The following is a 16,629-nucleotide window of genomic DNA, read 5'->3' on the forward strand; positions in this document are numbered from 1 at the left end:
TGTAATGTTAGTTTCCGGTGTACAGTTTAGTGATTAACCCTTCCATACAACTCCCGGTGCTCATCACAAGTTCGACCCTTAATCCCCATCACCTATTTCACCCTAGCCTTTCCTTTTTTTTTTTTAATTAATATATAATGTATTATTTGTTTCAGGGGTACAGGTCTGTGATTCATCAGTCTTACAGAATAAACAGCGCTCATCAAAACACATACCCTCCCTAATGTCAATCACCAACCACTTCATCCCTCCCATCCCCCTCCACTCCAGCAACCCTCGGTATGTTTCCTAAGATTAAGAGTCTCTTATGGTTTGTCTCCCTCTCTGGTTTCTTCCCTAGGAATTCATCTTCTTTATCCATTCATCTGTCGATGGACATCTTGGCTCTTTCCATAGTTTGGCTATTGTGGACATTGCTGCTATAAACATTGGGGTGCATGTACCCCTTAGGATTGCTACATTTGTATCTTTGGGGTAAATACCCAGTAGAGCAATTGCTGGATCATATGGTAGCTCTATTTTCAACTTTTTGAAGAACCTCCATACTGTTTTCCAGAGTAGCTGCACCAGATTGCATTCCCACCAACAGTGTAGGAGGGTTCCCCTTTCTCCACATCCTTGCCAACATCTGTTGTTTCCTGACTTATTAATTTTAGCCATTCTGACTGGTGTGAGGTGGTACCTCATTGTGGTTTTGATTTGTATTTCCCTGATGCTGAGTGATGTTGAGCACTTTTCATGTGTCTGTTGGCCATTTGGATGTCTTCTTTGCAGAAATGTCTGTTCATGTCTTCTGCCTATTTCTTGATTGGATTATTTGTTCTTTGGGTGTTGAGTTTGATAAGTTCTTTATTGATTTTGGATACCAGCCCTTTATCTGATATGTCATTTGCAAATACCTACTCCCATTCTGTCTGTTGTCTTTTGGTATTGTTGACAGTTTCCTTTGCTGTTTTATCTTGATGAAGTCCCAATAGTTCATTTTTGCCCTTGCTTCCCTTGCCTTTGGCGATGTGTCCAGGAAGAAGTTGCTGTGGCCAAGGTCGAAGAGGTTGTTGCCTTTGTCCTCCTCAAGGATTTTGATGGATTCCTGTCTCACATTTAGGTCTTTCATCCATTTTGAGCCTATTTTTGTGTGTGGTGTAAGGAAGTGGTCCAGTTTCATTCTTCTGCATGTGGCTGTTCAATTTTCCCAACACCATTGTTGAAGAGACCGTCTTTTTTCCATTGGATATTCTGTCCTGCTTTGTCAAAGATTAGTTGACCATAGAGTTGAGAATCCATTTCTGTGTTCTCTATTCTGTTCCATTGATCTATGTGTCTCTTTTTGTGCCAGTACCATACTGTCTTGATGATGACAGCTTTGTAATAGAGCTTGAAGTCCGGAATTGTGATGCCACCAGCTTTGCTTTTCTTTTTCAACATTCCTCTGGCTATTCAGGGTCTTTTCTGGTTCCATTCAAATTTTAGAATTGTTTGTTCCAGCTCTGAGAGAAAAGTTGATGGTATTTTGATAGGGATCGCATTTAATGTGTAGATTGCTCTAGGTAGCATAGACATTTTCACAATATTTGTTCTTCCAATCCATGAGCATGGAATGTTTTTCCATTTGTTTGTGTCTTCCTCAATTTCTTTCATGAGTATTCTATAGTTATCTGAGTACAGATCCTTTGCCTCTTTGGTTAGATTTATTCCTAGGTATCTTATGGGTTTTGGTGCAATTGTAAATGGGATCAACTCCTTAATTTCTCTTTCTTCTGTCTTGTTGGTGGTGTATAGAAAGGCAACTGATTTCTGTGCATTGATTTTATATCCTGCCACTTTACTGAATTCCTGTATGAATTCTAGCAATTTTGGGATGGAGTCCTTCGGGTTTTCCACATAAAGTATCATATCATTTGCAAAGAGTGAGAATTTGACTACTTCTTTGCTGATTCAGATGCCTTTTCTTTCTTTTTGTTATCTGATTGCTGAGGCTAGGATGCCTAGTACTATGTTGAACAGCCGTGGTGATAGTGGACATCCCTGCCGTGTTCCTGACCTTAGGGGAAAAGCTCTCAGTTTTTCCCTGTTGAGAATGATATTTGCTGTGGGTTTTTCATAGATGGCTTTTATGATATTGAGGTATGTACCCTCTAACCCTATACTGTGAGGAGTTTTAATCAAGAAAGGATGCTGTACTTTGTCAAATGCTTTTTCTGTATCTATTGAGAGTATCATATAGTTCTTGTCCTTTCTTTTATTAATGTAGTGTATCACACTGATTGATTTGCAAATGTTGAACCAAACTTGTAGCTCAGGAATAAGTCCCACTTGGTCATGGTGAATAATCCTTTTAATGTACTGTTGGATCCTATTGGCTAGTATTTTGGTGAGAATTTTTGCATCCATGTTCATCAGGGATATTGGTCTGTAATTCCCCTTTTTGGTGGGGTCTGTGTCTGGTTTTGGGATCAAGGTAAGGCTGGCCTCATAAAATTGGTTTGGAAGTTTTCCTTCCGTTTCTATTTTTTGGAACAGTTTCAGAATCTTTTTTTTTTTTAAGATTTTATTTATTTATTTGACAGAGAGATCACAGCGAGAGGGGGAACACAAGCAGGGGGAGTGGGAGAGGGAGAAGCAGGCTCCCTGCAGAGCAGGGAGCCCGATGCGGGACTCGATCCCAGGACCCTGGGATCATGACCTGAGCCGAAGGCAGTCGCTTAACCAACTGAGCCACCCAGGCGCCCAGTTTCAGAATCTTTAAATGTGGTAGAATTCCCCTGGGAAGCCATCTGGCCCTGGGCTCTTGTTTGTTGGGAGATTTTTGATTACTGCTTCAATTTCCTTGCTGGTTATGGGTCTGTTCAGGTTTTCTATTTCTTCCTGGTTTAGTTTTGGTAGTTTATACGTCTCTAGGAATACACCCATTTCTTCCAGATTGTCTAATTCGTTGGCATATCGTTGCTCATAATATGTTCTTATAATTGTATTTCTTCTGTGTGTTGTGATCTCTCCTCTTTCATTATGATTTTATTTATTTGGGTCCTTTCTCTTTTCTTTTTGATAAGTCTGGCCAGAGGTTTATCAATCATATTAATTCTTTCAAGGAATGAGCTCCTAGTTTCATTGAACTGTTCTACTGTTCCTTTGGTTTCTATTTCATTGATTTCTGCTCTACTCTTTATTATTTCTCTTCTCTTACTGGGTTTAGGCTTTATTTGTTGTTCTTTCTCCAGCTCCTTTAGGTGTAAGGTTAGGTTGTGTATTTGAGAATTTTCTTTTTTCGTGAGAAAGACTTGTATCACTGTATACTTCCCTCTTAGGACAGCCTTTGCTGCCTCCCAAAGATTTTGTTGTGTTTTCATTTTTTTCCATGAATTTTTTAAATTCTTCTTTAATTTCCTGGTTGACCCATTCATTCTTTAGTAGGATGCTCTTCAGCCTCCATGTATTTGAGTTCTTTCCGACTTACCTCTTGTGATTGAGCTCAAGTTTCAAAGCATTGTGGTCTGAAAATATGCAGTCTTTTGGTACTGGTTGAGACCTGATTTGTGACCCAGGATGTGATCTATTCTGGAGAATGTTCCATGTGCACCAGAGAAGAATGTGTATTCTGTAGCTTTGGGATGGAATGTTCTGAACATATCTGTGAAGGCCATCTGGTCCAGTGTGTCATTTAAAGCCCTTATTTCCTTGTTGATCTTTTGCTTAGATGATCTGTCCCATTTCCATGGGGGGGGGGGTGTTAAAGTCCCCTACTATTATTGTATTGTTGTTGATGTGTTTCTTTGATTTTGTTATTAATTGGCTTATATAATTGGCTGCTCCTATATTAGGGGCAGAAATATTTACAGTTTTTAGATCTTGTTGGATAGACCCTTTAAGTATGATATAGTGTCCTTCCTCATCTCTTATTACAGTCTTTGGCTTAATATCTAATTTGTCTGATATAAGGATTGCCACCCCAGCTTTCTTTTGATGTCCATTAGCATGATAAATGGTTTTCCACCTCCCCACTTTAAATCTGGAGGTGTCTTTGGGTCTAAAATGAGTCTCTTGCAGACAGCATATCAATGGGTCTTGCTTTTTTATCCAATTTGATATCCTGTGTCTTTTGATTGGGGCATTTAGCCAATTTACATTCAGGGTAACTATTGAAAGATATGAATTTAGTACCATTGTTTTGCCTGTAAGGTGACTGTTACTGTATATTGTCTCCGTTCCTTTCTGGTCTATGTTACTTTTGGGCTCTCTCTTTGCTTAGAGCACCCCTTTCAATATTTTTTGTAGGGCTGGTTTGGTGATTGCAAATTCTTTTAGTTTCTGTTTGTCCTGGAAGCTTTTTATCTCTCCATTTTCAATGATAGCCTTACCCTAGCCTTTTCTTTTTTCTTTTTTTTTTTTTTAAGATTTTATTTATTTATTTGAGAGAGAGAATGAGATAGAGAGCATGAGAGGGAGGAGGGTCAGAGGGAGAAGCAGACTCCCTGCCGAGCAGGGAGCCCGATGCGGGACTCGATCCCGGGACTCTAGGATCATGACCTGAGCCCAAGGCAGTCGCTTAACCAACTGAGCCACCCAGGCACCCTACCCTAGCCTTTTCTTAATGACCCATTCAAAAAGCATTTATGGAGTGTCTACTCTGTGCCATCTGATAAATATAAACCTTCATTCATATACCATTCTATAACACAGGAATAAAGTCAAGCACCATGGAGGCAGGAAAGCCTGTTGTCTGTACATTAACTGTCTCCATACTTCTGTTTTTGTTTAATTCTTTTTTCTTGGCTGGGGGGGTGCTCTTTAATAAGAGATTTTGTGTGTGTGTGTGTGTGTGTGTGTGTGTGTGTGTGTGTGTGATCTTTCTCCACAACCCTGCCCAGATGATAAACTCCACGACAGCAGGAACCTAAGTTGTTTGGTGCACTGAATCTTTGTGTACTATCAACAGTGAGTAGCATGTAATAGCCTTCAATATTTTTTAACTGTATTATGTCCATAGAACATCATTACTAAATCTATAAAACAATATATTCTTTTTCTAATTGAGATTCAATTGACACAATATTATATTAGTTTCAGGTGTACATGATTCGATATTTGTCTATATTGCAAAATGATCACCATATTTTTGCTTAATTTTTGACTTGCTTTTCATTCTCATTTGTTAATGTTAGACTACCAGCTGTCACCACTCTCTGCTGCTAGTGCTCTACAGAACCCCTACCTAATCCTAATTTACTGCTTCTGACTTGCTGTGTTTTTTATTTCAACAGATGTACTAATATTATCTCTAAAACAATAGTATTTAACCACAGACCTTAGGATAGGGACCCAAGCAAGGTCTTGAATCAGTGCATAGACTTCTCACTATCTGCTCTGAATGATCAGAGAGAGGTCTTCTATGTTTTTCTTGTTCTGAGCTGTGTTTCCCCCCCCCCCAAAAAAAAACTGTGGAAGAAAAATAAGTAGTTGCCAATAACTAGTGTTAAATATGGGATATGAAGGTATACTCTAAGTATAACCAATATTTAGAAATACAGAGACTTGGCGGTGGGCACTGCAGAATGGACTTCGCTGGCTCATGCACCTCACTCCCCTTCCTCTGCAACTCAGTCTGACAAACCCAATATGGCTTAGAGTGAGAAATTTGATAAATTGAAATTGAAGAAGACAGAAACTCAGGAGAAAAATCCACTGCCTTCCAAAGAAACAACTGAACAGGAAAAGCAAGCAGGTGAATCTTAATGAGGCGTGTGCAGCCAATATGCATGGTACATTCCACAAGCATTGCCTTCTTACTTCTTTTAGCTGTTTAACTTTGTCAGATGCAAAGAAGTTGGATCAAGTTTAAATGGCTGTGCTGCCCTTTTTCACATCAAAGAATTCAGAACTACTGACAACGAAAACCACGCTTGCCTCGCCCATCTGCCTGTCTGTGTGGCAGGGAAGGAAAAGAACTGGCATGTTGGTAAAGGAAGAAGCTGGGTGGGAGGACAGTGAAATCTAGAGGAAAAATGAAGCTGGTCCAAAGTGTCCTGCAGGCTGTAAAATGCAGTTTAACCACAGTGCCATTTTTTTATTCAAACAATTTTAATTATTGGAATGCACAATTATTAATATACAAATAAAAAATTTTTAAACCTGGAAAAAAAAAACAAACACAGAAAATTAAGTCTGTGTTGACATCTCCATTCCAAACCCAATGATGTGTATATATTAAAGATACTTTCCAGGGGCACCTGTGTGGCTCAGTCAGTTGAGCATCTGACTCTTGATTTCAGCTCAGGTCATGATCCCACGGTTGTGTGATCCAGTCCCGTGTTGGGCTCTGTGCTCAGTGGCGAATCTGCTTGAGATTTTCTCTCCTTCTGCCCCTCACCCAGCTCGTGCTCTCGTTCTCTCTCTCAAATAAATAAATAAAATCTTAAAAAAAAACAACTTTCCATTGAGGAACTCTTTGCAAATCAAGAGTGTTATGGTTTTTTTTTTTTTTAAAGATTTTATTTACTTATTTGACAGAGAGATAGAGAGAGAGCACAAGTAGGCAGAGAGGCAGGCAGAGGGAGAGGGAAAAGCAGACTCTCCACTGAGCAGGGAGCCCGACGTGGGGCTTGATCCCAGGACCCTGGGATCATGACCTGAGCCGAAGGCAGCCTCTTAACTGACTGAACCACCAGGTGCCCCTAGAGTGTTATGTTTTAATTCTCAAAATAAAAGATCAAGAACAGTGACATTTACCGGGTTGCCACTTTGGGATATGGATGCAGTTGGTGACAAAAGACAAATTCTCTCCCCACTTTGGAAATTGCTTGATTTATTTGTATAACTTTTATTTCTTTTTTTTCCTTTTTTTTTAAATTTAAATTCAATTAAATAATTAAAATTGTTTGAACAAAAAAATGGCACTGTGGTTAAACTGAGTTTTACAGTTCAAAAAATAATGTATTATTTGTTTCAGGGGTATAGGTCTGTGATTCATCAGTCTTACATAATACCCAGTGTTCATTACAATACATACCCTTCCCAGTTACCCCATCCCTCCACTCCCCTCCAGCAACCCTCAGTTTGTTTCATATGATTAAAAGTCTCCTATGGTTTGTCTCCCTCTCTGGTTTCATCTTGTTTCATTTTTTCCTCTCTTTCCCCTATGATCCTCTGCCTTGTTTCTTAAATTCCACATGTCAGTGAGATCATATAATTGTCTCTCTCTGATTGACTTATTTCATTTGGCATAATATATAACTTTTATTTCTAATGGCTTAAACCACTACTTAAGGCAGGGAAATTGCAATCTTTTAATTCCATTATATCAGGGTTATAAATATTTTTATTAATATGCCAGAGAAGGAATAGGTAGGCAATGAGAAGTAGCAGTGATTCTCATGGGCATCTGGGAACAAGTTGGGTGATAGAAATTCACTCACCCACCAAAGAAAACTAGGGTTGCATGCTACAGTGAGCCAAGTGACAAGATTACAACCAAGTGTTTCCTCTGCTCTGCTCCATCCTACTGTATTCCCCACTCTTTCCCACCACCATAGACAAAAGAATTCTACTTCTGGTTGCTAAGAACTAAGAAGGTCTTACAACCAATCCCAATTGTATACTGAGTCAAAATTTTCATCATGACCAAAAATGTCATTAATTTACTAATAATACAGAATCTCCATACCCAGATTTACATGGAGACCTTTCAAATTAAGTCAAAACTATTAAATCTTTCACCTAGACTCATGATAGGCAGCTCAAATTTCAGGAAAACAATCTATACCAAAAGGAAATTATTTAATTAGAGCCAGGAGAAACTATATCGCTTGCAACCAAACCCTAATGAAAAGACCTGACTGAGCTTAACTGGAAATTTGAGGATCATCTTTCTTCATTTGGATAATATATTCAAGTCATGGTGTTTTACTCTATACAATCTAACAGGCAAAGTTATATAAGAGCAGAGTTTATTATTCTAAACCGAAATTTGCTATTTCTTACTGAAGAAAAAAAGAAAAGCTGCACATCATTCCCTTTAGGAAGCTTTAGGGTCCTGCACTTCAATTGGAATAGACAGATTTGAAAATCTTACAAACTATGATTTTAACTTTAATTTTTCTGACATCCCAAAGTCAGAGAGGGTATCACTAAATCTCAAAACACAAAGAATTGTAATCCAGTCTAAGAAGCAAGTTAAAGAATATGCTAATTTTACATTTTAGAGAAAGGTGTAATACCAAGAATCACTATTATGAAGAAATAATCCCTAGACATACCTTCTATACTCAGTTCAACCATTACTTGACTTCAAATTCTAAACATTTTATGCATTCAAAACCATATTTTTAAACACAGCGCCAAGTAGCAGGAATACTGTATTTTATATATGATCACTATAAAAAAGAACTAAGTGTCCATTATGTGAATTATGGAATAATACATGCTTGAAATAGATATTAATACCAAATATAAAAGATAAGCTCCCTGACTTCATAAGACATCTTCTAAAATTAAAATACCGACACACAAACAAAGCAAAATATTCAAGAATGATTTGAACAAAGAAACATATTCCCAGAGCATAGTGCAATGAAAAGATCAGTGTATTGCACTGAAGACCTACAGCCGTCCTGCCTCCGAAGATTGCTAGCTATGTAGTCTTCAAAAGTTTGACCGAGTTCACATCCATAAAATGATGACAGGACCTTCTAAGTACCATAACTACATAATACTTAACTTCGGTGAAACATATGGAAGTAACAGGACTCAATATATACAATGATGTAAAGTTAATTTATGTGTTTTGCTGAGATTGGAAGTTTATCCTCATCTCCTTCACAATGGGTCATTTGTGAACGTTAATAAGTAGTTACTTGACTTCTGTTTCTGTCCTTCAACCAATAAAGTTCTTGCTGAGGTCCCCAATGGTCTCCTTGTCAATAGATTCAATAGATATGTTTAATTTTCACCTCTCTGACCCCTCAGTCATATCTAACACTGATGACCACTCTCTCCTCCTTTAAACACCTCTCCTGTTGGCTTTTGTGACAACTACAGTCTCTTGGGTTTTCTTCCTACCTGTCTAGCCATTTCTTCTCATTCTCATTTGTAAGCTCATCTTCCTCAACTCAGCCATTAAATGTTGGAATTTTTGGGCACCTGGTTGGCTCAGTTGGTTAAGCATCTGCCATCAGCTCAGGTCATAATCCCAGGGTCCTGGGATCAAGTCCCACATGGGGCCCCCTGCTCAGTAGGGAGTCTGCTTCTCCCTCTGCCCCTTCTCTTCCCTCCCACCCTGTTCATGCTCTCTCTCTCGCTCTCTCTCTCTCAAATGGGTAAATAAAATCTTTAAATAAATAAATAAATAAAATGAATGTTGGAATTTTCAAAGGTACAGCTCTCGGCCTTCATTCTTCACTCCAGACTCTTCTTAAACAGTCACACCCATGCCCAGGGCTTTAATGACCACCAAAATGCTGATAACTCCCAAGTGTTTTTTTAGAAGCCCAGACGCCCTCCGCATTTTCAGGTTCTGGACCTATGTATCCAACTGCCTCTTTGGATATCTCACAGAGACTCTTCACGTGCTCAAAACCAGCATTTTCTTCCCCTTAAATCTTGCCCTGTATCCAGGGTTTCAATCACAATGACTGCCACCATCATCTATTCAATTATATAAGCCAGGAACTCAATTCATCCTCAAGACTTCTTTCTCTCCCACCCTCCTATCCAGTTCACCACCACAATCTGTAGATTTTACCTCTAAATAGCCTTTCAGTTTGTCTACTTCTCTCCACTTTTACTGCTACCAATTTAGACCAAGCTACCATTCACTCTCACTTAAGTTACTGTTCTAGGCATCCTTGACCCTCCAATTCATTCTCCACTTGGCAAACAAAGCAATCTTTTTCAAAACACAGACTTGATCACGTCATTCAACTCCTCCTTTAGCTCCATGCAAAACACTTAACAGCCTTCAATCAGGCTTAAAATAAAGGCCACTATCCTTTATATGATTTACAAGGCCCTGCATCACCTGACCTGTTTCTCCAGCCTCCTTTAGAACACACTCACTCCTACACTTACAAAGCAGCCATTTTTACTTTCCTTCAATTCCTCAAGTCACCCCTTGCTCCCTCTCATCAACACACTCTTGTTTTTTCCTCTGCCAAGAACACTGTTGCCTCCCCTCCACTCCCTACCATACTGATCCATCTCATCTATTTAACTGCAACTCATTCTTCACACGTTAGCTCAAATCTCTTCTTCAGCAAATCTTGACACACATCCCCATCCTCGCCCTCAGTAAAAGTTCCCAGTGTACCATGCACCTCCTCCTTAGTAGCACTTACTAATTGTAAATTAATATTTATTTCTGTGATTATTTGGTTAATGTGTATCTCTCCCCCACTAGACTATAAATTCCAAGGTTTTTGCTCACCATCAGTTCTCTGGTACCCAACACATAGAAGGTTTTCAAAATCACTCATAAATAAATAAAATATAAATTTATAAATATGGCAAATATTTTTTAATCCATAAAACTATTAATGCTTCTTCTGGAATTACTGTAACAGGAAAAAATAGGAGTGATGCAGGGGAAAGAAAAGAGGCATCTACTCCTATTTATTTTTGTCTTCTTAAGTCATTTGGTTAAAGCATAGGCAAAGTCCCTAAATTACAATGACTTGATAGTAACAATAGTTTCCATTTCTGGAAAACCAAGGGCTCCCATTGCTTACAGACATCTCAGTGTCACTTTAGGGGGACTCTTCTAAGAAACTACGCTTTTGATCAAGTCTAGTAAGATTTCTATAAGAAGCTGCCGAGTCTTCTTCCAACCACCCAGTTCCTTTTATGATCATCTCACTTAAAACAACCCCAAAACATCAAGGGCAACCAAGGTAGCCTTTTCTTTGCATGAAGTCTAAGAAGGAGCCATTTGGGGTGGTTGTTTTTAGCTAACATTTATTGAGCACTTACTTTGTGCTAGTACCCAAGTTAATACATTAAGTCCTTTAATCAAAATCCTCAGCTGGCCCCTTTCCCTCATTAAGGCAGTCAATAAAGAAACTGTCTCTGGGCATCCAATATGAGCCTGCTGTGATTACCAGCTCGTTGCCAAGACAACATGGCCACTCCAGAGGATAGGGAAAGAGATTTTCCACCTCCCCACAAGCGGGTTAAGATCCAGCCCCCAGGGCCCTCGCCCCACATCGCTTACCCTCCTGGCTCAGCGACAGCAGCGTGGGCAGCACCTGCCTGCCCAGATCTTGCACGGAAGGGACGATGGTGTCCAACATCACAGGTCTCCAGTTGGCTAGGTGCTCAGTCCTCGATGGGTCTCTTCTTTCTTTATATGGAGTTTGTACAAAAGTGATTTTCCCACCCTTCAATCCCCTCTCCTCAGAGCTTTGGATGTACCTTAAAAACAAAAATTACCAAATCTTGATTTTTTTTTTTTCTTTCTTAAACGCTCTTTCTCGCTGTCCCTCCCACCATGTGCTGGCTCTGCCTGAGTGGCTCCCACCGCAGGAAGCCTGAGAGCTGTCCAGCACCAGTATGCAAATCCAAGCCCTTGGGGCCACCCAGAGGCCCAGTGAGAGGTTGAGCGGGAGCTAAGAGCTGGCAAGGAGGACTAAGGGAGGGAAGGCCAGCCGCAGGGAGGGCGAGGTGTGTTGCTAGGACGCGACAAAGGCTTGCTACGTTGCTAGAGTGTCAAAGCAAGGCCTTGGCCCCGCCTCCTACGATGGGTCGGGCGGGGCCCCACGTTGCCCGGGTGATTCCAGAGCTCCCAACAGCGAGTTGGGGTGTAACTTCACGTTTTTATCTTTGTTTTTTCTTTCCCTTCTTACCCTGGGCAGCGAAGAGACTTGCTCGCTTTTTAACCACCTTGGACCAATTTGGGAATACCTTTTAACCCTAGCGGTGGACATTTGAGTCCCCGGATCTGTGTGAGGGTTGCAGTTTGAACTGGACCTTGTTTCTCGCATTTGGTTTTCTTGGGCTCTCTTCCGAGGAAATGGAGAGCTGGAGGACTGGGGAGAGAAACTAACGTTTCTCTAATGACAGTCATTTTTTAATTCCCTGGACACTGCACGAATGTCATCCTACAGACTTGTTTTAATACTCTCCCCTCTGCTGATAATGAATTATCCCAAAGTGAACACACACATAAGCCCCACCCAGGTCAAGAAATAGAACTCTTGCACCCATCACTCACTACTCAAGATTAGGCAAGCTACCCTACCTCTCTGAGGTTCTCTACGAAAACTGAGAGTTAATAAAACAAAAGTCACACAAAGAGTTTTCCCAGAGTGTGTCCCACAGAATACTAACTTCTTATGGTATAAATAAATGATAAGTGGAAAAAGGAAGGGAGGGAGAGGAAGGAAGCCCTATCACCACAGAAACACCTCATTCCTCCTCCAGGCATTACTCCAACAAACATGATAAATTTGTTTTGCCTGTGTTTGAACTTTTGGAATCATATAGTATGTATTCTTTTGTGTGTGGCTCTGTCATTCAATTGTGAGATTCTCCATGGCTTCTGTAGTAGCAATTTGTTCATCTTCACTGTTGCATATTATTCCTGTGCATGAATATGGCACAATGTATTTATCCATTCCACTGTAGAGGGAACATTTGAGTTATTTCCATTGGGGGGCCAATAGGAACAATGTTGCTGCAAACATTCTTGAACAAAACTTTTGATGTACATACATACTCATTTCTTATGTATATACAATTAGGAGTAGATTACTGGGTCATGGGAAATGCAGATTTTAACACATAATGCCAAGCAGATTTCCAAAGTGACTGTTGCAATGGTGGTGGGAGGGAGAAACTTCTGGCACTTCATGTGAACAGAAACTAGGGATGCTGGATGGCCTGCAATGTACAGGACAGTCCTATACAATGAAGACTGTTCCATATTCTGCACTATGTTGAAATATCTCATCAGACTTCCATATAAGAAAAAAAAAGGATGCTTATGAACCTAGAAAAAAACCCACTTTAAGTGCAAATACAAAGAAGTTTCTGCTTAATTTCAATATCACTTAATTTCCTAGAAACTCAAAATCCAAGTAAACCGGGGAATTACGGCTTTTTTTTCAGGATTTAAGATTATGCCTTTTTTTCAGGATTTAAGAAGAATTCTTCACTATTTAGGAAAACTATAATCATTATGATCAATGAGTCTGGTGGCTGTTGAGTAGCCAACAGACTTGAGCCAGACTGCATTTGTAGCTGTAGCATTCATAGTGATTCTTCCTGTTGGTATAAGCATGTGGCAACTTCATTTGCCTTCCAGCATAGTCATGCCTAGACATGTATATATTAAAATATACATTACTTACATTATACTAGAGTTCCGACTTTATATTCTTTTTTTTTAAGTAGGCTCCATGCTGGGAATGGAACCCAATGCAGGGCTTGAACTCACAAACCTGAGGTTGAGAACTGAGCTGAGATCAAGAGTTAGATGCTTAACCTACCAAGCGACGCAGGTGCCCCCTTTATAGTCATTTTTAAATGGTATGGGTAAATAAGCTGAATTATCCATAAACCTCACTTCAGGATAGTAACAAGGCATTCAGGCAAAATATTTGTTATAAAAAGGAATCATTGTGTCTAATAGGCCTGAGAACCTCTGTGCTAAAAAAGACAAGCTCCATAACTCAGCTTTTCTCTCTCTACCTTCTACTAAGAAGCTCAGAACTAGGTTTTAGGCCTTGCATAAGCTAGTTTCTTGGAAAAATAATTTCCTCCCACTCTCTCTTTTACCACCTGTCTCCTGTCCTTAGTCTATGATGGTGTTTAGTCTTCAAGCACTTATCTTTGCAGAATAGGCTGTCTTAAATTCTTTGGGGGAAATAAGGGAGGAATGGAGCAGCAGCAAACAATAGGCAAGCTCTTTTGTGACAGTTGTCCTGACAATTGCTGAGCAAGCTAATTTTTAGTGGTCATATCAGCATTATTATTCAATCTTAAGATAATGAAATTGAAAAAATATATATTTTTTAGAATAATAGATTGGATTGACTTAAACATGATGATGATACTTCTAGTCTCCAGAAAAGCTGTCTTCAGTTTCAAAAAATGGTTATGAATGACTGCTGATTATTAGGGAATTATAGATGACCAAAGAAGGATCTACAAATGATGAAGGCAAAGACCATTCTTTCAACATCTTTTCCTTTTACCAAAGGTATCTTGACAAAAGAGGCTGTGGAAACACACATGACCCAGTGTTTACTAGCAACTTGAATGAGCTATAAACATGTATCCTGAAAAAAAATACCCTTTAGTTGATAACAAAGCTCAAGCAAACATTGCAATTCCACTGCTTAGAATTTGCTCTTTGGATACACCTCCATGATACAGACAGATATATATATATATATATATGAAACATTGTTTGTAATGCTAATTATTAGAATTAACCTAAGATAATCATCACAAGGAACTAGTTAAATCATAAATTGTACTTTGGAATGCATGTTGAAGAGTTTGCTTAAAAGAAAGCTGTTCATTTATGTGCTGATATTTTAAAAGTTTCAAGATGTATTAAGTGAAAACTTGTTGCAGAATAGTATTAATAATATGATACTATTGTTTCAGGTATATATATACATGTTTATAAATTCATAGAATATTTGAGGAAAGATATATAAAAATATTAATAGTGGTTATTTTTGGATAGTGTGGAGTTGTGTATGGAGAGGGAGGAGTTCAGAGAACTTTTAGGTTAACTTTTCTCCTTTATTTACTGTTTACCAAGAGCATGGATTATCTTAGTAGTAATATTTTAAAGATAATTTGCCAAAGAAAGAGAAACAGAAGACAGAGAGAGGTAAAAGCAGAGTGCTGGGATTTATGAAAACACTGAAGGAAACAAACAGGGCCAAAATTTTCCAAGGTACTTTAATATACATACACTTTTCTGCAAGCTTCAATTCACCTTGCAAAACCCAATTGAATGGGCAGTCACTTTTACCCAGACCCCAAAGCATACACAATATTCAGTGGCTTGTATTAAAGGCAACTTGGAAACCTATTAAAAAAGAAAACATTTGTGGGGTGCCTGGGTGGCTCAGTAGTTAAGCATCTGCCTTCGGCTTGGGTCATGATCCCAGGGTCCTGGGATCGAGCCCCGCATCGGGCTCCCTGCTCAGCGGGAAGACTGCTTCTCCCTCTCCCACTCCCCCTGCTTGTATTCCCTCTCTCGCTGTCTCTCTCTCTGTCAAATAAATAAATAAAATCTTAAAAAAATAAAAATAAAAAATAAAACACTTGTAATATTCTTTTTAATATTATACAACACAGAATAAAAGTTTTCAATAAATAATTTAACCCACATCTATTAAGTATCTAATATATGTCAAGCACTTTGCTAGTTGGTAAGAGGAATACAGCAGAAGAAAATCCCTACACCATTCATTTGCCATTTAACAAATATTTATTGAAGAAAGTTCTAAAATCAGGATTGGGTTCCTAAGTCAATGTGTAAATTGAAAATTCAATAAATGAGCAAAATTACTCTAGAAATACCTTCTTAGGAAGGCACCATGTTAGAGACCCAGATAGCATCACTTGGTTCATAGACCCAATACAGCCAGTTTTTCTCTCCAGTTTTGGATCAGATCATTTTCCTGTGAGCATGTAATTAAGCAATTGGTTTATGATGAGGAAAGCAGTCTTGTCTGAAAAATTTAACCAAATAGTAGAATTGCACTCAGCACAGTGAGATGCCATGATAGGTACTCGGGAACTGAGATAGACTGAAAATATACCAGATGCATATCTCCAATCCCTTGCTTACTCAAGGGCTTATGCAGAAATGGACTTGTGGTGGATTTCTACCACATTAATTTAGCTAAGATGGAACTGCATTTCCCAGAATTCCCTTCCCTGTATGGCTCTAGGATAAGGTTAGTAAAAAGAGAAATTTGTGTGAGATTTGAAAGGCAGAAGTAAAGCTGAAGACATTTTTATGTTCTGAAGATCATTGTAGGGCCAGACACTGATCTGCTGGCTCACCATGTAGGCATGGGCCAGCAGCCTGGCCTGCACTCTCCAGCTCCCACCAGATCTCCTCCTTCAGCTCCTCTGAATCCTCAAGTAGGTGCATGTTCAACAGTGTGGCCAAAGGCACCACCTTATCCTATAGGTCACATGTATCACTGAAGTTAGATACAATGAGAGACAAATACAAGTCCCAATTTGTTCCTACAGGTTCTAGTTTGTCCTCATGGGTTCCAGCTTATCCTCACCAATCCCAGTCATTTTTTATTCTCCCCCATTTCATGACCATCTTTCCTTCCTGACTGTTGTTCCTGCTGACTTCAGGCCCAACACCAGACATAGACTGCTTCAGAAGCCCCTACAATTATGTAAAGGCTAACACCCATAGCAATCCCATATTCTTCATCATTCATAGGGCTTCTGATTCTGCTTCCTAAGTAAACTCTAACTGATACAGGACTAGTGGTTAGTTGTTAGAGAATTAAATTATTCTTTTTCAGCTTTACTTAGACTCGAAGTCATATAAATTGTGCACTGCAACTCTATTATAAAGATACATTAACACTCAGGTTAGAGGTATGAAGACAATAGAATGGGATTACAAGGAGAGAAATATTACTTATAACT

At 39.2% G+C, this 16,629-nt stretch overlaps 1 protein-coding gene and 1 pseudogene across 2 annotated transcripts in view; one reads left to right on the plus strand and one right to left on the minus strand.

The window, feature by feature from the left end:
* CCDC81 (coiled-coil domain containing 81) overlaps positions 1 to 16,629 on the minus strand; it is a 70,191-nt gene that overhangs the window by 32,886 nt on the left and 20,676 nt on the right. For both annotated transcript variants that reach the window (XM_064576808.1, XM_054512164.1), the window contains one exon: positions 11,198 to 11,397. In XM_064576808.1, the coding sequence (XP_064432878.1) occupies positions 11,198 to 11,276 (79 nt within the window). In that variant the 5' untranslated portion in view covers positions 11,277 to 11,397. The remainder of the gene's footprint in view (positions 1 to 11,197; positions 11,398 to 16,629) is intronic.
* Positions 4,695 to 5,730, plus strand: LOC123857901 (thymosin beta-4-like; annotated as a pseudogene).

Source organism: Mirounga angustirostris, unplaced genomic scaffold, assembly GCF_029215605.1.
Source record: "Mirounga angustirostris isolate CCGP_5_RB_7025 unplaced genomic scaffold, mMirAng1.0.hap1 SCAF_13, whole genome shotgun sequence".
In the NCBI taxonomy this organism is placed as follows: Eukaryota; Metazoa; Chordata; class Mammalia; order Carnivora; family Phocidae; genus Mirounga; species Mirounga angustirostris.